This window comes from Dasypus novemcinctus, chromosome Y, assembly GCF_030445035.2.
Source record: "Dasypus novemcinctus isolate mDasNov1 chromosome Y, mDasNov1.1.hap2, whole genome shotgun sequence".
In the NCBI taxonomy this organism is placed as follows: Eukaryota; Metazoa; Chordata; class Mammalia; order Cingulata; family Dasypodidae; genus Dasypus; species Dasypus novemcinctus.
In genome coordinates, this window is record NC_092216.1 from 3,275,151 (window position 1) to 3,296,328 (window position 21,178).

At 46.6% G+C, this 21,178-nt stretch overlaps 1 protein-coding gene across 1 annotated transcript in view; it reads right to left on the bottom strand.

The window, feature by feature from the left end:
• Positions 1-222: 222 nt before the first annotated feature.
• The window catches only part of LOC101435360 (matrix-remodeling-associated protein 5), a 34,237-nt gene continuing 13,281 nt past the window's right edge, over positions 223-21,178 (bottom strand). The window contains exons 5-7 of the mRNA XM_004449150.4: positions 14,094-19,031; positions 10,396-11,296; positions 223-3,310 (exon numbers count right to left, since the gene is read on the bottom strand). Coding sequence (XP_004449207.3) covers positions 1,402-3,310; positions 10,396-11,296; positions 14,094-19,031 — 7,748 coding nt within the window. The 3' untranslated portion in view covers positions 223-1,401. The remainder of the gene's footprint in view (positions 3,311-10,395; positions 11,297-14,093; positions 19,032-21,178) is intronic.

Here is a 21,178-nt window from a genome sequence, read left to right on the forward strand (position 1 = left end):
GTCACCATACTTAGACTAAGATGCAGACACTTCCTTCCTATTAATTATAAGTAGCCACTTAGAACTACTGCCTTTGACTCAATTTCTTTAACTATTTTTAAAAATTGTAGATAATGGAATCATTGAAATGTGAAGAAAAGCAATTTTTCAAGCACCCTGAATTAAACCCAGATTCATTGGAATTTCTTTTGCACTTTAAAAATCCTTGTCATCACTGCTATGTTATTTGGAAAATATTATTTTATTATCAAATGTACAGTCTATTGATCTTAAAAATACAGTAAAGCCATCCTAGAAATAACTGGTCTCCTACCATCTATGACAAGAGAGTGAACTTTGGCAGGGGAAGGGGGCTGCCACAGAGGACTGGAGTAGACCAGATGACCAGGTTGGATGCTGCAGAGAAAGATTGCAGACTGGTCCAGGAGGTTCTGGCTTCCATTCTTGCATGGTCAAGCTTCAGTTTTCTGCTTCTCCTCCTGTCCTCCACCCTTACCACAGCTTCCAAAATAAACTTTATACACAAGCAAATCCATCATCTCAGCCTCCCCTGCTTTTGGGAAAGGTAATATAATAGTGGTTACTAAATTAGAAGTTGGTGGGGAGGAAATTTTTAAAAAAGTATTTCCATGTCTGCTGTAATGTATCCAAGTCTTGTAAAGACCAATAATTTATTATTTTTAATGAGACAGAGAGTATGTCTTACCCTTTCCAGTCTCATAGTCTGATTAGGAAGAAAAAAAATATATATATATATATAACAGTATATAAAAAAGTGAGTTCTAGGGTGAAAAGTTCTTTCATTTAATGGTGTGGGCATGATGTAGGAAACTGTGCATTGCATTTTAAAAAATTGACCACTCTGGTTCTAAACCCTTCTGTGATAAACTGGAGTTCTGAAGTGACAGAGGGAATAACTGAAAGATTAGTACTCATTCTAGGGCATTCTAGTGTATTAAAACAGCAGCGAGTTAACTAGGTGAAGCAACTGCCATGTGGTTGCAAGGCACTTTTAATCTCAATTATACATTTTCTGTGAATGCTTCTTAAATGCCCTGATAATACTCAACAAGGCAGTGGAGTAGCACTTTTAAAGAGAATTTGCAGTTTTGAGTCTTAGGTACCGTGAAATGCCAGATGAGAGCATATTACATCCTGTAAACATGTAAAGAAGTTCCCAGAGAGCAGACCCCTTGCTATTATGTCTCAAGCACTTCCTTTTGTGTCAAGAAACAAAGGTCAAGTTCAAGTGTAACTTGAAACCCACCCATGGGGCTCTCCGTGACCCTTGACAAATCAGTTTAGAGCTCTTGATTCCCAGTCCTGGCTTTCCTTACAAATGACACTTTGTTCTCTCTTCCTAAGCAGTGACTCTGGAGTTCACATTCTCCAGCAGGCATTTCAGAAGACGTGAATGTATGTTGTTTTTGAGTCACTGCCCAGGATGTTTTTTGCTGTGCACTTGTAGAAGCCGGCGTCTCTCAGCGAGACATGCTGAATGGTTAATGATCCCTGCGGGTGCAGGAATTTGTTTCCATAGAGTCGCGCCTGAGCTCCTGTGGTCAAATGTGATCTGTCGGGCAGCTCCCACGTTATGTCCGGTTTAGGAATGCCCATCACCATGCAGTTCATTTTCACCGTGGTTCCGGACCTAGTGTAAACAACTGGCATTGGCTCGCTCGTGATGCGTGGAGGGTACGCTATCACGATTACAGGGATACTTGTTACAGAAGGACCATAATCTGTCTCCAGTTTGCACGTGTAGGTCCCCCTGTCAAACACCGAAGCCTCACGCACGATGAGGGTACCGTTGTCCAAAAGGGAAAAGCGTCCGACAGCCCGGGAACTCTCCAAAACCATACCGTTGGGGAGCGTCCAAGAGAAACGTGCCTGCTGACCACCTGGAATGACACAATGGAGCTGCAACGTCTCACCGTTGATGATGCTCACCAAGTTATTATACTTGTTGCTCATCTCAGGCTTCAGCCCGACCTTCAGAGACACCAGCCTGTCCGAGTAGCCGGCGGAGTTGCGGGCCACGCACCGGTAAGCCCCTGCATCTGCAGAGGACAGGCTGCTGATGTGCAGCATACCGTCTTTCTTATGGTAGAATCTCTGGAGCTGCTTACCACTCTGGAGCTCCGTGCCATTGGGAAGAATCCACGATAGGGTGGGAGCCGGGGACCCCGAGGCTGAGCAGTTGAGATTGATGGTATGACCTGCCATGGCGGTGATCTTTTCACTGACTGGGTCATGGAAGACAGGTTTCTCCACCGGATCCAAGACAGTGAGTTGGACAATCAGCCTGGCTTCACCTCCTTCATTACGCCCAATGCACACCAGCTGTACCGAGTCACTCTTTTTCAGGTTCCTGATGTCCAGCGTGCCATTACGATGGACAGTAATCCGATTTCCATAGTAGGGGGCTGGGAGAACCACGCCTTCTGGAAAAGCCCATAACACCCTTGGCATTGGGATGCCTTCTGCTCTGCAGTCAATGAGTTTCCGACTTCCTCCGGCAGCTATCTCCTGCACCGTGGTGATAGCATTGGGGTGCCCATTGATCGTGGGTGCCTGGATGTTGACATGGATCCAGACAATTTTTCTGTCCTCCCCTGCGCTGTTTTTGACCACACAGGTGTAGTTGCCACTGTCAGACCTCTGAGCCTTTTGAATCAGGAGCGTACCATCCTGGTAGACTTGGTACTTGTCAGAGGAGGTGGGGATCAGCCTGTTGGTTGGAGAAAGCCAAGTGACCCTTGGTCTGGGCTCCCCTTTGGCCTCACATGCCACAGTGACCACGTCTCCATAGGGGACTTGGACAACAGAGTACGTCTTGTTCCGGATGGCCGTCGGCTCTGTCACTACCTTCACACGTACTCTCATTTCGTCTTTCCCAACCTGGTTTTCAGCAAAGCAGGTATAGTCCCCTTCTTCTCTCATTCCCACTTCATTAAAGTAGAGCGTGCCATTGTTGAAAACCACATACCGTTTGGTGCGCCCACCACTGTCATCTGACTGCATGAAGGGGTTGACCAGACTTCCATCTGGGAGGCTCCAGGAGATTTCAGGGTTGGGCAGTCCCGAAGCCACGCAGTCCACTTTCAGGTCACCCCCGTAGAAGACTCTGTGGTCATTCTCCTCCTTGTGTTCAATCTTGGCTGGTTTCATCACCACATTCACCTTCAGTACGACATAGTCATCCCCAATTTTATTCCGGGCAACACACAGATAATCCCCCGCATCTTTGTCTGTGACTGACCACACCACCAGGGTCCCATTGGCGAACACCTTGATTCTGGGATCAAAGCTAATGGAGAAAAATAAAAGGAATAAGATGTCAGTCTCGCAAGCACTCTGGCTGCAGGTCCCTGGAACAAAATGAAAACATGTGGCTCTGAGAAGTACCAGCAGGCACTACTGCTACTGCTGAATGTCAAATGGATTTTTCAGCCTGAAGGGAATCGTGCCCAAACGCTAAAATGATTTACCACAAATAAGAACTCTCTGGTGGAGTCCAACTTTTGGCTGGGTCTAGCTGTGGAATTAAGGAGTTGAAATGCAATCAGAGATGTCAGCACTGGTTGTAAGAGAGTGAGTACACTGATCATTTGATGTGACAGTGTACATTCAACTTTTTGTATAACGGTAAAATCAGGTAAAATACCACGGTCATGGAGAGAATGAATCTGAGTTAATCTCATGAAGCGTTTATGTTCTTTTTGTATAAAATTAATTTAAATAGCATTTTTATTCATGACAAATTTTTAATGATGCTGTATCCCATTATAAGGCAAAAGGCATCAAAGCAGCTATAGTATTAGCTGGACTATTGAAGCTTATGCCCAGATTTTCAGTGCTAAAATTGACTTTCTCAGAAGTTGGCATCATTGGTATGGAGGTTTCTTTCCTAAAATCTAACTCAAGCTAAAAGACGCTTATCAGCTAAAACCCCAAAACTGGCTTTCCATTCCCCACTCAAAATGATAGAAGTCAAACCTCAGTCCAGGGCCCTCTGAGTTAAGTTTTTGAGAAGTTTTCAGTTAAAGGAACAACACGGAGAGAATGAAAGGAAGATCTTCAGGAGATAGGTGACATTTTTATAAATACTGCTGTGTCCTAGAGTCATGTGCAGTTAATGTTTTGGGTTACATTGTGAAAAGATTTGAAAAGTTCTAACTTCAGAACTGTCCAGATTGAAAATTTCTATCACACACAAATTAGTGGTGGCATTTGATGAGCCTTGATTTTTAATCCCCAAATATTTCCTAAACACTATGTTATTTGGATGGCATTTCTAAAACTGTGTTGTTGTAGATCCAAGGGGGTGAAAGCTTACCTATGATTTAACACAATATTTTCACAAAAGCAACACCTAATAGGGACAAAACAAACTCTTTTGTTGGCCATGCATGAGAGTTGGGACAAAATAACTCGCTAGAGAATTAGATACTTGTAGAGCAGGCAAAGAAATTTTAATGTGCCTTGGGTTTTCAATTCAACATTTACTATAATAGCATGTGTCTGTAAACATTGTGAAACTTCTGCAGCAGTGATTCTTAAACGTGCATGTAATGAGAAACAATTGAGCAGCTCTGAAAAGCATACATGCCTGGATATCTCTTGGGATGAGGTTTCAGAAAGCAGAGCTCCAAAATTTGTGTCTTTATAAATAGCCTCAATGTGGACTGGAAAGAAGAGCCCACTTTTTATAAAACTTACATGGGTTCTTTAATTATACTTTGTTAATCATTTAGTTGGTCCTGATTTAGTAAGAATGAAGCGACGGAGCTCGTAATGGAAGCATTTATGATTTATGTGGAGATGCTAATGTGATGGCTAAAATCCACCATGGAAGCACATTCTTTTCCTCTGGTGCATTCAGCACCCTATCAGCCAAGCCAATGTCTATGGGAAACAGTTCTCAAAATGGCAGCAGGCCTGCTGATGAGGGAGATCTTAGGGGTAATTTGAGCATGAGGTATTCTGGATTGATTAATCAAGGTCCTGTAGACATAATCTAGGTATTTAAAGTGCAAATGCATGCTTGGGAAACACCTTGGCTGTTTGTCTGCATCATAAAGGTTCTGGGAGGCTTGTTTCAAGAGTGGAGACACATCCCTCTCTGAGGTCCAGGGTCATGGATGCTGAAGACACACCACTAAGCCAGGGTTTCTCACCCACAGCAAGATGACATCCATTGACTACATTTTCTCAATCATTGTCTCCTTTCTCTAGTTTTTGAAGCACTTATTAAGGAAGTGTTGGATCTTCTGGGTCTAGTCCAGAGTTTCGTTACCTGGACACTCCTGATATTTGGGACAGAATGTGGTTCTCTGTGGTGGATTCCATCCTGTCCAGTGTAAGATGTTGGCCAGCATCTCTGGCCTCCACTCAGTAGATGCCACTAGCACTCTTCCCCCAGTTATGACAACTAAAATTGTCTCCAGACATTGCCCTGTGTCTACTGGGAGGAAGAATCCCCCCTGGTAAAATCTATATCTATGTCTCCACATACTTAACCATTCATCATGGACCCTTCTTCTTCATTTTTACTGCCATATCCCAGCAGCTAGAGCTGTGCCTACATCCCTCAGTAGGTGCTTATGAAACATTTTTGAGTAACTGAATAAATGCATGAAACCATGTAGATAATAGTCTACCTAAGGACTTTTTTTTTTTTTAAGATTTATTTATTTATTTAATTCCCCCCCTCCCCCGGTTGTCTGTTCTCTGTGTCTATTTGCTGCGTCTTGTTTCTTTGTCCGCTTCTGCTGTCATCAGCGGCACGGGAAGTGTGGGCGGCGCCATTCCTGGGCAGGCTGCACTTTCTTTTGCACTGGACAGCTCTCCTTACGGGGTGCACTCCTTGCGCGTGGGGCTCCCCTACACGGGGGACACCCCTGCTTGGCAGGGCGCTCCTTGTGCGCATCAGCACTGCGCACGGGCCAGCTCCACACGGGACAAGGAGGCCCGGGGTTTGAACCACAGACCTCCCATGTAGTAGACGGATGCCCTAACCACTGGGCCAAGTCCATTTCCCATACCTCAGGACTATTGACATTGGGGCTGGACAATTCTTTGATTATGGGAGGAAATATTCTGTACATGGTACGATGCTTAGCAGCTGCCCTGGCCTCCACCCATTAGATGCCAGAAGTAGCCTCTTCACCATTTGTGACAAGCAAAATTGGCTCTGAATTTACCAAGTGTCTTCTTGGGCAGGGGGTGGGGCGGGGGGGGCACAAAGACCCTTCTATGTGGGCACAGAAGGACTTGATTAGAATTGACTTTTTTTCATAAGCAAAATGCATTTTTATAATTTATCCTGGTGCTATAATAACACCTTGGCATTGTTTTCACACTTTCATTCTAATGCAAATGCAATTTTTGAATAAGGTCCGAAAGTTCTATGCATTGTATAGAAATTTGATAAGGGACACAGAAGGTAACCTAAACTGTTTCATCTAACATTATCATTTTAGGATAAATGTTGAAATATCATTATTAAAACAAGTTATTTGGTTTCTTATCTTTTGGGGGAGAGGAGAGGGAGGGGGCACAGAATTTGTTCTGGATCTCAGTTTACAAACATAAGATTTTTACTGTGTGAAGAAAAATTCACCATCTGGCACACACAGAGGAGTGATCAAGTTTGTTTGTTTTTCCCAACGTGGGGGTGGGGGCTACACTTGAAATGACAAAAAGTTAGCCCTAAACCCAGAGCCCTCTGAGTTAACATTTATGAAAGATTTCCAGTTAAATGGGAACTAGCACGGGAAATAATTATATGTCTTCAGAATGGATGTGACATTTTTATCATATTGGTGTGTCCTTTAGTCATCTGGACGTCATGTTCTGAAAAGGTGTGGGAGATTCTGACTTCAAAAGGATCCAGATTGAAAATCGCTATGACACACAGATTATTATGGTGGCATTTGAGGATCCTTGATTTTCTAACCTCTAACTATTTAGTAAACATCATGTAATTCCAATGGCATTTCTAGAACTATGTCTGAGATCAAAGGAGAAAGGATAAAACAAAGTCTACCTAGGATTGAATGTCACCTGATTTGTGTTACTAGAACAACTGCTAGGTCTCCCAGGTAAATGGGGACATCTAATAAACTGGTCCACCTGAAGGATAAGGCTAGGGTTAGAGTTAGGGTTAGGGCTAGGGTCAGGAGTAGAGACGTGTTGGGATTAGGGTCAGGTTCAGGGTCAATGTCAGGGTCAGGGTCAGGTTAAGAGTTAGGGTCAGGGTGAGAGTCAAAGTTAGGGTTAGGGTCAGGGTTAGGTTTAGGGTCAGATTCAGGGGGGGAGAGTCAGGTTTGGGGTTAGGTTCAGGGTCAGGGTCAGTGTTAGAGTCAGGTTTAAGGTCAGAGTCAGGGTTAGGGTGAGCATTAGGGTTAGGGTTAAGGTGAGGGTCAGGTTCAGAGTCAAGGTCAGTGTCAGGGTGAGGTTTAGGGTCAAGGCCAGGTTTAGGACTGGTTTCAGGGTCAATGTGAGAGTCAAAGTCAGGGTTAGGATCAGGGTTGGGGGAGGGTCAGAGTCAGGGTCAGTGTCAGGGTTAGGTTTAGGGTCAGGGTCAGGGTTAGGGATAGGTTTAGGGTCAGGGTCAGGTTTAGGTACCTGAGGAGACATCCATCATGTGTTTGGAGGATTAGGGTTAGGGTTAGGGTCAGTGTAAGGGTTAGGTTTAGGGTCAAGGTCAGTGTCAGGGTTAGGTAGGGTTAGGATCAGGGTTAGGGTCACAGTCAGGGTCTGGGTCAAGATTAGGGTACCTGAAGAGCATGTCCATCATGCACTTGGAGGGTTGGGTTTAGGATCAGGGTCAGGGTCAGGGTTAGGTTTAGGATCAGGGTTAGGGTCAGAATCAGGGTCAGGTTTAATGTTAGGGTTAGTTTAGGGTCAAGGCCAGGTTTGGGACTGGTTTCAGGGTCAATGTGAGAGTCAAAGTCAGGGTTAGGGTCAGGGTCAGGGGAGGGTCAGAGTCAGGGTCAGTGTCAGGGTTAGGTTTAGGGTCAGGGTCAGGGTTAGGGATAGGTTTAGGGTCAGGGTCAGGTTTAGGTACCTGAGGAGACATCCATCATGTGTTTGGAGGATTAGGGTTAGGGTTAGGGTCAGTGTAAGGGTTAGGTTTAGGGTCAAGGTCAGTGTCAGGGTTAGGTAGGGTTAGGATCAGGGTTAGGGTCACAGTCAGGGTCTGGGTCAAGATTAGGGTACCTGAAGAGCATGTCCATCATGCACTTGGAGGGTTGGGTTTAGGATCAGGGTCAGGGTCAGGGTTAGGTTTAGGATCAGGGTTAGGGTCAGAATCAGGGTCAGGTTTAATGTTAGGGTTAGTTTAGGGTCAAGGCCAGGTTTGGGACTGGTTTCAGGGTCAATGTGAGAGTCAAAGTCAGGGTTAGGGTCAGGGTCAGGGGAGGGTCAGAGTCAGGGTCAGTGTCAGGGTTAGGTTTAGGGTCAGGGTCAGGGTTAGGGATAGGTTTAGGGTCAGGGTCAGGTTTAGGTACCTGAGGAGACATCCATCATGTGTTTGGAGGATTAGGGTTAGGGTTAGGGTCAGTGTAAGGGTTAGGTTTAGGGTCAAGGTCAGTGTCAGGGTTAGGTAGGGTTAGGATCAGGGTTAGGGTCACAGTCAGGGTCTGGGTCAAGATTAGGGTACCTGAAGAGCATGTCCATCATGCACTTGGAGGGTTGGGTTTAGGATCAGGGTCAGGGTCAGGGTTAGGTTTAGGATCAGGGTTAGGGTCAGAATCAGGGTCAGGTTTAATGTTAGGGTTAGTTCAGGGTCAAGGCCAGGTTTGGGACTGGTTTCAGGGTCAATGTGAGAGTCAAAGTCAGGGTTAGGGTCAGGGTCAGGGGAGGGTCAGAGTCAGGGTCAGTGTCAGGGTTAGGTTTAGGGTCAGGGTCAGGGTTAGAGATAGGTTTAGGGTCAGGGTCAGGTTTAGGTACCTGAAGAGACATCCATCATGTGCTTGGAGGATTAGGGTTAGGGCTAGGGTCAGTGTAAGGGTTAAGTTTAGGGTCAGAGTCAGTGTCAGGGTTAGGTTTAGGGTTAGGGTCAGGGTCAGGGTCACTGTCAGGGTCTGGGTCAGGTTTAGGATACCCGAAGAGCGTGTCCATCATGCACTTGGAGGGTTGGGTTTAGGGTCAGGGTCAGGGTTAGGTTTAGGGTCAGGGTCAGTGTTAGGGTTAGGGTCAGGGTCAATGTCAGGGTTAGGTTTAGGGTTAGGATCAGGGTCAGGGTCACAGTCAGGGTCTGGGTCAAGATTAGGGTACCTGAAGAGCATGTCCATCATGCACTTGGAGGGTTGGGTTTAGGGTCAGGGTCAGGGTTAGGTTTAGGATCAGGGTTAGGGTCAGAGTCAGGGTCAGGTTTAATGTTAGGGTCAGGGTCAGGGTTAGGTTTAGGGTCAGGGTCAGTGTTAGGGTTAGGTTTAGGAACAGGGTCAGTTTCAGAGTCAGGGTCAGTGTTAGGGTTAGGGTCAGGGTCAATGTCAGGGTTAGGATCAGGGTCAGGGTCACAGTCAGGGTCTGGGTCAAGATTAGGGTACCTGAAGAGCATGTCCATCATGCACTTGGAGGGTTGGGTTTAGGATCAGGGTCAGGGTTAGGTTTAGGATCAGGGTTAGGGTCAGAGTCAGGGTCAGGTTTAATGTTAGGGTCAGGGTCAGGGTTAGGTTTAGGGTCAGGGTCAGTGTTAGGGTTAGGGTTAGGAACAGAGTCAGAGTCACAGTCAGGGTTAGTGTTAGGGTTAGGGTCAGGGTCAGGGTTGGGTCTAGGGTACCTGAAAAGTGTGTCCATCATGCGCTTGGAGGGTCAGTGTTAGGGTTAGGGTTAGGGTCCAGGTCGGGTCTAGGGTACCTGAAAAGCGCGTCTATCATGTGCTTGGAGGGTTGGGTTTAGTTTCAGGGTCAGGGTCAGTGTTAGGGTTAGGGTCAGGGTCGGGTCTATGGTACCTGAAAAGCGGGTCCATCATGTGTTTGGAGGGTTAGGGTTAGGGTTAGGGTTAGGGTCAGTGCAGGGTCGGGTCTAGGGTACCTGAAAAGCGCGTCCATCATGCGCTTGGAAGGTTGGGTTTACTTTCAGGTCAGGGTCAGTGTTAGGGTTAGGGTCCAGGTCGGGTCTAGGGTACCTGAAAAACGCGTCTATCATGTGCTTGGAGGGTTGGGTTTAGTTTCAGGGTCAGGGTCAGTGTTAGGTTTAGGGTTGGGGTCAGTGTTAGGGTTAGGTTTAGGAATAGGGTCAGGTTCAGAGTCAGGGTCAGTGTTAGGGTTAGGGTCAGGGTCAGGTCTAGGATACCTGAAAAGCGGGTCCATCATGTGCTTGGAGGGTTAGGGTTAGGTTAGGGTTAGGGTTAGGGTCAGGTCAGGGTTGGGTCTAGGGTACCTGAAAAGCACGTCCATCATGCGCTTGGAGGGCAGCCTCCAGAGGATGCGTGGCCAAGGGTCCCCAGCCGCACTGCAGTCCAGGCGCAGGAGCCCGCCGTACCTGACGTCTGTGCGCCGTGGGGAGGTGCCGGTGATGCGCGCATTGGCAGCTGCGCGCTGCACGGTCAGTTGCACGGTCCTGCGGGCCGAGCCCACCAGGTTGGCGGCCACGCACTCGTAGCGGCCACTGTCCTTCGGCGCGAGGTTGCGGATGTAGAGCGTGCCGTTGGGGAAGACGAACAGATTCCCGCGGAGGAACTGTGAGGGCAGGATGTGGGTGCCATCCCAGAGCACCCAGCGGATACTTGGCAGGGGCGCGGCTTTGGCGCTGCAGTGGATGTGGATGCTGAGCCCAGGAGGCAGCGAGATGTTCTCCCGCCGCTCCTGCTGGATGACCGGAGGCAGCGCAGCCACGTGCAGGCGGATGGCCAGGCTGTCCGCGCCCGCTGCATTGCTCGCCACGCACTTGTACACACCTCTGTCGGAAAAGGACGCGTCCTTGATGGACAGGGTTCGGTTTGGGTGTAGTGTGACCCGGCCCTCCACGGGGGACACGTCCTGCCACACCGTCCTGTCTGGGAAAATCCAGGAAATCTGGGGGACTGGGGTGCCCTTGGCCAGACACTCCATGGCGATGGTGTCTCCCAGGTAAACGGTGACATCCTGATAATGGGAAGTGAGGATTTGGGGCTGCTGCACCGTCACTGATAACAGGACTGCGGTCTGGTCCACTCCATGCAAATTCTTGGCCGTGCACAGGTACTGCCCTCGGTCTTGGACCTGGACATTTCGGATGAGGAAGGTCCCGTTCTTCAGAACTTCAAAACGCTGGATCTTCGTATTAGGCGTCATGAGGGCCCCTGGGGATAAAAAGTGAAGAGAATTAGATTCCACATAAATGGCGCCTCTCCATTAATGACCAGATGTGTCTTCTTGATTGATTAGCTGAATTCCCTTCTTGATGTACAAAATAACAAAAACCAAAATGTGGAAAGGTCTGTTTCACCCCTCTTGTAGTTTTCACTAGTTTTTGGCATAGGAAATATGCCACTGTCAAGCAAAGGGCAGCTGTCATGGGTTTGGTAGAGAAGCTGGAAGGATGGCAAGGTGGCTTTGTTTACTGGAGATGACGCAGCCACCGTCCACTCAGCCCCTGATGGCCTCTGTCCTCTGGAGGCCCTTGGGCTAACTCCACAGAAGCCCCAGCCTGCACCATAGTCCTTTCCCACCCAAACAGCCTCCTAAGTTCTCAGGGTGGGAAGCGGACTTGGCCCAGTGATTAGGGCGTCTGTCTACCACATGGGAGGTCCGTGGTTCAAACCCCGGGCCTCCTTGACCCATGTGGAGCTGGCCCATGCGCAGTGCTGATGTGCGCTGGGAGTGCCGTGCCACGCAGGGGTGTCCCCTGTGTAGGGGAGCCCCACGCGCAAGGAGTGCGCCCCATAAGGAGAGCCGCCCAGCGCCAAAGAAAATGCACCCTGCCTAAGAATGGCGCCACCCACACGGAGAAAATGACACAACAAGATGACGCAGCAAAGGGAAACAGATTCCCCTGCCGCTAACAACAACAGAAGCGGACAAAGAGGATGCAGCAAATAGACACATAGAACAAACAACCGGGGTGGGGGGGAAGGGGAGAGAAATAAATAAATAAATAAACCTTTAAAAAAGAAGTATGCAAAGCTTGATACATGATTTTTTTAAAAAAGTTCTCAGGAAGACAGTTTTGTCTGTTGCTTCTCTCCCCAGCCTTCTTGAGTGGAGTCCAAACTCATGCTTCCAGACAGCCTGTGACATTCCACCCAAGAGCTGGAGGGCATGTTTATTCCTGTTCTCCCCTCCCCCATGTTTCCCCCATCCCACACCTAGGTCTCTGGCACATTTGAGGGAACCCTGGCATCTCCAAACTTTGAGTTCTCCCTTCTCTTCAATGCTTTCTGGGCCATCGTTTTTGTCCTCTCCAATGCTTTTGCTTCATTTGCTAAAAATTTTCTCTGAGATCAAGAGTCCTGCTTTAGGATGGACCCTGGAAGCTCTGGCCACTCCTCAACTTCCCAGCTGGCTCATGCCTCTGGTCAAGATACTGCTTGTTCACCTCCACCATGGGTGGGAGAGTCTAGTATGGAATCCCTGCTAAAATAGGGTTGCTTCTCTGGTTATTTCAGCAGATGTTCCCCCTTCCAAAGTCAGGTAGGGTGTGTAGGGGGTCTTACCAGCCTGCTGGTCACACACAAAGCAACAAACAAGACCTGCTTTGAATGTAAGCTGAACTAGCACGTGACAGGAGACAGAAGGGCTCAGACACCTGCTGCTTCTCACTGAAGGAAACCCACCTCCTAGAGGAGGCAGTTTATGATGCAGAGATTGCAAAATGGGTTATCCCTTTCATTTGCTTTGGAAGAGTGGAGAAGTCTCAAGCTGTTAGGCTGGGGCAGTTAGCGTTATGAATGATCAACTAAGGCTCCATAAAATAGAGGCATCATATAGCTCCATGCTACCAAACTATAAGCAATGGGTGGATGTGAGAGTGTCCCTGGGGCACAAATGAGAAGAAACTTCCTAAAAGCTAGAGCTGGCACACAAAGGAACAGCCAGTAGTAGAAGCTGACTCCTGGAGATGTTCAAGAAGAATCTACCAAGACATTTGTCCCTGACGGGTCCTGGTGAGGTGCATTCCTTTGAAATAGCAGGGGATGTGTAAGACCCTAAGAATTAGCACAAATGGGATTTCTTGGGAATGAGTTCCTGCAAAGATATAATCCTTTTAAAATGAAAAACCTAGTGATCCTCCTCTTCCTACTTTAGGCAAAATCTGTTAATAAATAATTTTGAAAGCATACAGGTTTGCAAAGCGAGCTGATCAAAGAAGTAGATGATAGCCTCAGGAACAGAGTTTCTGCTAACCTTTGGCACACTTGGATCATTTGTGAGATAAAATTGAGTGAAGAACGTACAGCTTTCCCAAGTGCTGTCAGCATAAATCACTCCTATATTATCCACATGGAGACTAAACCAAAGCAAAAAATCATCAGATAGGAGACCAAGGCTGAAGGATGCAGCCATGTTGAGAAAGAAAGAAAGGGAAACAAGGTAGGGCGGGAAGCTTTCATGAATTAAAAATACCAGCTTTTACTCCCTGGCATTACCTAGAAATTGCTTTGTCTTTCAGACAAAGCAGTTGGTTAATTTATGTAGTAAGTGCTCTTTGGGCATCTTGGAATTCAATGTATAGATCACATCTTTAGGTTCAAATTAAAGTCCAACTACCTGGCTTAGACCAGTTTGGTTTGCCTTGGCAAGTCAGTAGAAGGATAAGGGAAATGATCAGACTACTCTTCATCCTCACACCATCCTTACAATGGGTGGCTTTTGTATTAGGCTCATCTTGGAGAAAACATGGAACTCCCTATGGAATATTCTAAATTTTATGTTACTCTTTATCCAAAGGATCTATGCTCAGTTTCCATGACTCCATTAAAATCTCGCTTCCCTCCTAGTTCCTTACTCTACATGTCTGTAAAGAAAATAGGCCTAGATCTAATGTCTCCAACACCTTTTCCCACCCCCAAAATTTCTAAATTCTGCCTAGAGTACCAGACTTGAGCAACCCTACCCTATAGTAGCCCTGGTTAAAATGCAGATGATTAAATACCCTACCTGTGGAAACCTTTGTCCAGGTAATGAAAGGCTTGGGTTTCCCAGTTGCCTCACATGGAAAGGCCACGTCTGTCTCTGCAGTGACAGATACAACCTGTGGGGATTTGGTGATAATTTGGGGCTTTTCCCCAAATATCCAGAATTTGGATGCAGGGGGTCCTCCAATTGTTATGAGCTTTGAATTGGTCTGGTAGTTTCTGGAAGACTGGCCAGCAGATGTCACAAAAGGGATGGAGCTGCGGGTGGAATAGATGGGGGGAATATTCTGTAGATGAGTTGAGGGTAGTGTGTTGGCCTTGGGAGGCTGAGGTAATGGAGGAGCTGGTGGTCCAAAGTCCACGTGGATGATGCTTTGGGAATGTATTCTATTATAGGGACCCGGATTAACTTTTCTCTCTCCTGTCACTGACACAGGAGTTGTGGGTGTCTGTGGCTTCAGCGTGACTCCTAACTGTGGGAATGCAAAGGTCCTGTTAAAGAGTAAAGGGACTCTGCCATTGGAATACTGAGGAATTCTTGAACTTGGTGGCTTTCCAACTGGACTTCTTTGATCGGGAATGTTGTTATTTCCAAACACTCTGGCATTGAATCTGTCAGCTCCTTGGTCACCAAATTTACTAGGCATGCTGGGTTTGGGTCTGTGTAATGAAACAGGAGACATGGTAGTGGTTAATTTTGGAGTCACAGAGTGCTTGTTCTCTGGCAAAACTCTTGAAGGACACGTAGTTATTTCTAGTTTGTTGGTCAAGTGATGAGGTGGCTGGGAAGTCGCAAAATAACCAAAGGAACTTTGTGTGGCCACAGGCAATGGTATAGCTGGCCCCATCGGGGGGATAGCTTTGGCAGGAACTGAAGCCGGCTGGTGAAACACTTGTGCCCCAACATCCTGATGATGTGTACCCAGGTCTTGTGGTAGACTGTTTTGGGTCTTACTATCAAATGTCTCTCTTTGTAACTCCTGCTTTTGAGATACATCAATTTTGTTCTGGCTGGAAGAGGGGGTGAATAACTCACTTGGCTTCCATATATGCCCAGTTCTCTCATTTTTCATTGAGGGTGGTTTGGTTTCTGGGATTCTCATGTAAATAAATGAAATGTTTTCGTTGGGCTCTGTATGAGATTTGCTGGAAGGAAGTGGTGTAGGTTTTGTGGAGGTTTGTGCCAAAGATGCAAGAGTCGTGGATGAGAATGGGGATGATGTTTGCTCCAGTGGGGCAGAAGTAGAGACATGATTCTGTGGTTTGATTTTAGAATGGGTAGTAGCAAAGGTGGTTTTATATTGATACTGATGACTGGTGGTGGTTACTACCTGACTTGAAGAAGATTCTACTTTTACGTTTGAGAGAGTAGCAGAGGCAGCAACCTCTTCCTGTTGAGATAGCGTAGAGATTGCAATGGAAGGTGAAAACTCAGAAGGAAAATGCAGATTCTCCAACTCTTTCAAAAAGGGTGGATCTGTGGTTTCTGTGGTTTCCCAAGAACTGGTAGCAGATTCACCTGTTGGCAGCCTGCCAGGTGAAGCTGTCCTTGGAGGATTCCTGCTCAGAGTGACTGGAAACTCTAAAGAAAGGGCTTCTTCCTTAAAGTCTTCCACAGGATGTGATACAATATCAATAACTGACTCACCAGGGACTAAAGTGCTAGTTTTATAGGCATTGGCATTTGTGACACCATTATCCTTCTCAATCTCTTTTCCATCTGGTACAGGTTTCTGTGTGACTGCAATTGTCTCTTGGATGTTATATTGAGATAAATGCATTTTTGTGGTAGTTGTCACATCATCTTCTATTCTAGTTCTCTCAAGTGGGTCCAAAGTTTTCAGAAGAACAGTTCCAGGTGAAAGTAGAGTTTCTGAACTGGGAGTAATAATCTTTTTATGCTTATTTTCTGGGGAGATGGTGGGCTTGGACACAGCAGCTCTTGATTTCCCTGTGGAAGTGGTATGCCGATGTTTGCTTGACTTCTTCAAGTGTTTCCTTCGTGAGTTTCCTCTGGATCCTGGTTCTGCAAGCTTCCCCATGTCCAATCGTGTTGGGATATCAATGGTGTTATCAACCCATGATGTAGGAACAAGTAAACTCTCCACTTTGTTTGGTGTCTTCAGTTCAGGTGCTTGAGCTGGTTGAGTAGAAAAAGTCTCCCTTGGGGCCAAAGTAGCTGGTATAGTTTGTTTATGTTGTTGGCGAAATCTGTGGGGTCTTAATCTTCTCCTGCCATTGGGCCTCCTTCGTGAAGGGTGAATGGTCAGAGCAGGTAGTGAGGTGGTCTTTTGGGTTGGCATCATCCTTGCTGCTACAGTGGAAGTATCCTTGTTTGATGGCGTGCCCTGTGTGGTTTCCTCAAGCTGTTTATATGAAGCAAAGCTGGTCAGCACTCCCAGGGTAGAGGCTGTGAGGGTACCAGCTTCAATGCTTGCCCCCTCATTCTCAGGACTTCTGGGGCTTATGAGATCCCTCTCCAGAGTATCTCTTTCCCATGATATCTGAGAGTTCTCCTCCATGCCCTTTTTAATTGAAGGGTTGCCTTCAGTGCTCAACCCCCCTTTCATAGGTTGGGTATGGTCTGTTTGTCCCTGTAGATGTGTTTGGGCTGGAACATCTGGCTCCCCTAACATGGGACCTTCAACTGACTCAGATGTTTCAAGCTCTGCAGCCCACACTGTGGAGTGTGGGGTGAAGTGTGTAGAGGTCAGCTCTTTCATTTTATCCTCACCTGGTTGTATCTCAGACTCAACCAAAGGCAAGTCATCTAATGGAGGTTCGCCCTCTTTTGATGGTAGCCATGACACAGATTCAACATCTACTACTCTAGACAGTCCCTGTGCTGCTATCTCTTCATTGGTGGGCTCCTCATAAGGCATGTCCAGGGTCTGTAGCATAGGAGAAGACTCATAAGGCAAAGATGTCACAGTTGTGTCTGCAGCCCACTTCAAATCAGCTCCTGTGGGAGTTGTAGCCTCAGTTATCTCAGAAAACTCATGATCAATAACTTCATCCAGTTGCTCACTTGTTACTTTGGGTGCAGCAAAACTCGCTCTGTTATGGCCCTGTTCTTGTGTGATCTTCGTTGAGGAACCAGTACTCAAAGCCTGCTCTTCCTCACTGAATAGAGACACGTCTGCTGAGGATTCTTCTGCACTGGCTGCTACCTGTGCAGGAGGCACTGAGGGTGGAGGAACTGCAGGCAAAAGGGGTGTAGCTTCTAAACTCACAGATGAAGGAGTCGTGGTTTCTAAGACCTCAGGTAGTTCTGTGCCCTTTGGGGGACTTCTCCCCCGTACTCTGGCTAAAATATCTGCCCAGTGCTGTGGATTTATCTGCTTGTTTGTCATGTTTATCCTTCTTCTGGACTCAAACACTCTGCGACCTTCTGCAATGTTAGTCTCTGGTTCTTTCTCGGAGTTCTTCCAGAGTTTCAATTTTCTTCGACCCTTCTTGTGCTTTTTACCTCCGAAGCTGACATTGTCCTTTGTTTTAATCAGCACTTCTTGGTCCTTTGGATGTGGAGCTTTCCTCAAAGTGTTATATTCATCTTCTATGCCTGAGCCCCCCTCATCCTCCACGACATCTCCTCTTAGTCTAGAGAAAGCCTTTGCCTCTGGGTGCCTGCCTCTTTTTGATGACCTGCTGGATGTTTTCTTCTTCACTGTGACCCCCACAGTAAAATGGTCTGTCCCTTGTTGATTGACAGCCACACATCTATAGTAACCACTGTCACTGACTTGGACCTTGGGGATGTAAAGTGTTCCATTTTCAAACATGTATGCACGTGATGCATTGGTCAAATCATTAATTAGCCTTTTATTTGGAAGAATCCAGCTAAGCTGGGCTTCTGGTACTGCCAATGCAGTGCAAGGCAGCAACATTGTCTCACCAGGGTTCTTGTCAATCACCACCACGTGTCTATCAGGTTGCTGAGTGACAGGTGTCTGCACAAGGATCCTGTACACCATTCGATCCATTTCATCCTTCACCTGGGCAACACACTGGTACAAACCCGAGTCGCCATGCTCCACTGGGTTGATCCTCAGTTGGCCACCACTAAGGATGGAGAACCTGCTGTTTTTCTCATCCACTGGTGCTTTCAAAACAGAACCATCTGGAAGCAGCCAGAGGATGGCTGGACTCTGGGAAGCCTTCACATTGCAGCTCAGCTGGCAGTGTCCCCCTTCCAGGACAGTCTGAGCCTTTTGTACAGCTTCACTCGGCTCAATCATTACCCAGCTTCTGCTCCGAGCTCGCCTCATATCTTTGGTAGACACTGTTTGAGAATACCGTGTGTAATAAGAGAGCAGGACTTTTTTTGCCATACTCTGGCGCCGGTTCAATTGGATGTCGATGGACGGTTGCATGATCCATTCTGGGTGTGCGATGATATGGGCTCTGACGCCTGTGTAGTAAAGGGCATCTTCATCCAGATATTGCCTGTACTGGTAGCTAGCTCTGGGGTCTTTGCTAAGCATGAGTTCTCGGTGCAGTGTCACTGGGACTTCACTATAATATGCTATCAACTTCCACAGCTTTTCATAGTTTTCCCTAGTCATTGGACACTCAAAGTCCAAGGCGACTGTTGCATTTATGTCAATCTCCTGAGGATCTGTTTGGTTCAGGTGAACTTTGTAAACATCCATGGGCTTCTTGATGTCACAGACCAAGTTTACAGTGTTCCCATGCTCGTCGGTCATGTTCAAAGAGATGTTCCAAGGGGGGGATTGGAAGCCCTCCAGGGTGAGCTCGGTATCACCCTCTTCTTCTGGGTCTTGCTCCTCCTCACTATTCCCACTTGTGTTGTGTCTCAGAGGAGACCTTATGAAGGGCTTCACGCAGGCAATGTCTTTCAGCTTGTGAATCTCTTGTCCAAGCAACTTCTTGGGGCTGGAACACATAGCACACAGCTGCCCACCTTCATAAGCCTTGTCCTTTTTGCACTTCAGAATCCCTAAAGCAAATAAGCAAACACACAATAAGTTCATGAACCAAAGAATGATATGCCGTGCACACCATCACATGACCACATGATAAAGCTTTTGTTTGCATCTTTCTGACCCAAGCATATTTCCATAATCGGAGTTCTTGCACAGTGCCTGCTAACAGATCGGTGTTCCAGAAGTACTCAAGAATGATTAGTAAGTACTAATGTTTGGTTAAGATTTGTATTTAAAATAAAGACTTGTCTTGCACACACGACACAATTAGATATCAAACCCTCTTGAATTTTCTCCTTTCTCTCTGGCTAATGCTAGTCTCTTCCACTGGTTCCTCTTCCTCATCTGCTTAACTCTTTAATGATGGGGAACTCCCTGACTTGGTCTTAAGACCTTCTCCTTCCTTCTCTGCCTCATCCTGGATGGTCTCACCCACATCTGTGGTTTCAATTATCATCTTTTAGCCAATGATGACTCCCATATGTGCCTTTCCAGTCCAAACACATTGCATTCCACACCCACTTGCCCCTTGACATCTCTATTTGCATGACACAACAGCCCCTAAAACTGACTTCTACAAACCCAAATTATGTTCTCTCCCTGCACCATACTTAGACTTCTCACACTGTTTTTAATTTCAGTAAAGGATGCCACAATCTCTCCAGTTGAGGAAGAGGGAAAATGTGGAATCCTCATTGACAATCTTCTTGGAATTCATCCACTTCTTTTCTTTCCCAATGTAGACACAACAAACTATCACCATCTTTGACTTAGAGTTTCTTTACAAGTTTCATCATGTTTACTTTTGCTCTCCCCCTTAAACACACTCTTGGTTTTCTTCGTGACTTTCAGAGTAACCATCTCAAAATGCAACCGACACACAAAAATGGATGCACATGTGCATGCACTTATACACAGACACATGCAAATATATACACACACACATACACTCATGTCTCCCGGCTATGGATACACTGCCCCACAAAGGTTGGGTCATGGTTCCACTTTTGTAAGTGTAGCATTGCAGCTGGGGACTGGCTATTTGCATTTTTCACTGCCCTTGCACCCAAGGGTGGGTCCTAAGACTACCTTCTGCTGATGGAACATGAGTGGAGGTGATGTGTATTTTCTGGTTAAGACTGTTAAGAAGGACAATTTAAAATAAAGACTTTATAAGGAACACAGGCAATGTTAAGACTCTATCTTTCCCCATCCATTGGCTGAAATAAGCAACACTGATGCCATGATATAAGGTGGAGCAACAGGGTGTGTGATGGTTTGATGCTCAGTGGAACCCAGAAAGCCATGTTCTTAAAGTTAATCCTTTCCTGTGGGTGTGGATCTATTTTAGGTGGGACCTTTTGATAAGGTTACTTTGGTTAAGGGACTTTGATTAGGTTACTTCAGTAAAAACAGGGCCCAGAGTGGGTCTGAATCCTCTTACTAGAGTCCTCAATAAAAGAATGGAATTCAGATGAAGGAAGAGAAAGCCACAGAAGCAGGGAGCTAAAAGGCAAGGAATCCCAGAGAAAGGAGAGGCTAGTACCTGCCACCATGTGTGTTGCCATGTGGCAGAGGCGCTCAGGATCACCAACAGGTAGTTTTTGGGGAGAAAGCATCACCTGATGATGCCTTGATTTGGACATTTTTCTCAGCCTCAGAACTCTAACCTTGCATGTCGATAAGACCCCATTGTAAAAGCTAACCCACTTCTGTTATATTGCTTTCAGCAGTCTAACAGGCTAAAACAGGGTGGAAGTACATGAGTCCTTGAATCAACCCATGGAGGAAATTCTCCTAGCAACTAAAGACGCTCAGATTAAATTGTGAGAGAAGGTGGATGTGATGGAAAGTGTCTTGGTGGGGATAGGCGGAAGAAGGTAAAGAGAATCCTGGGGAAGTGGTGGCATCTCAGTGGAGGCTATTTTTCATTGTTTCAGTGAGGATCTGAATGATGAAAAGAAGTTGGCCCCTTATACCATCAGCAGAAAAGATTTCCCCACAGGAAGGTAAGAAAATCCAATAGCCTTGACTCAGAAACTAGTTTGAAGGTGCAAAGAACAGGAAGGAAAGTTGTGTGACTGGACCTGGGTAAAAAGGAGTAGCAGAAGGACTGGGAGTGGGGCTGGAGGAGGTAGAGGAAGTATTGTGTAGGAGCTTC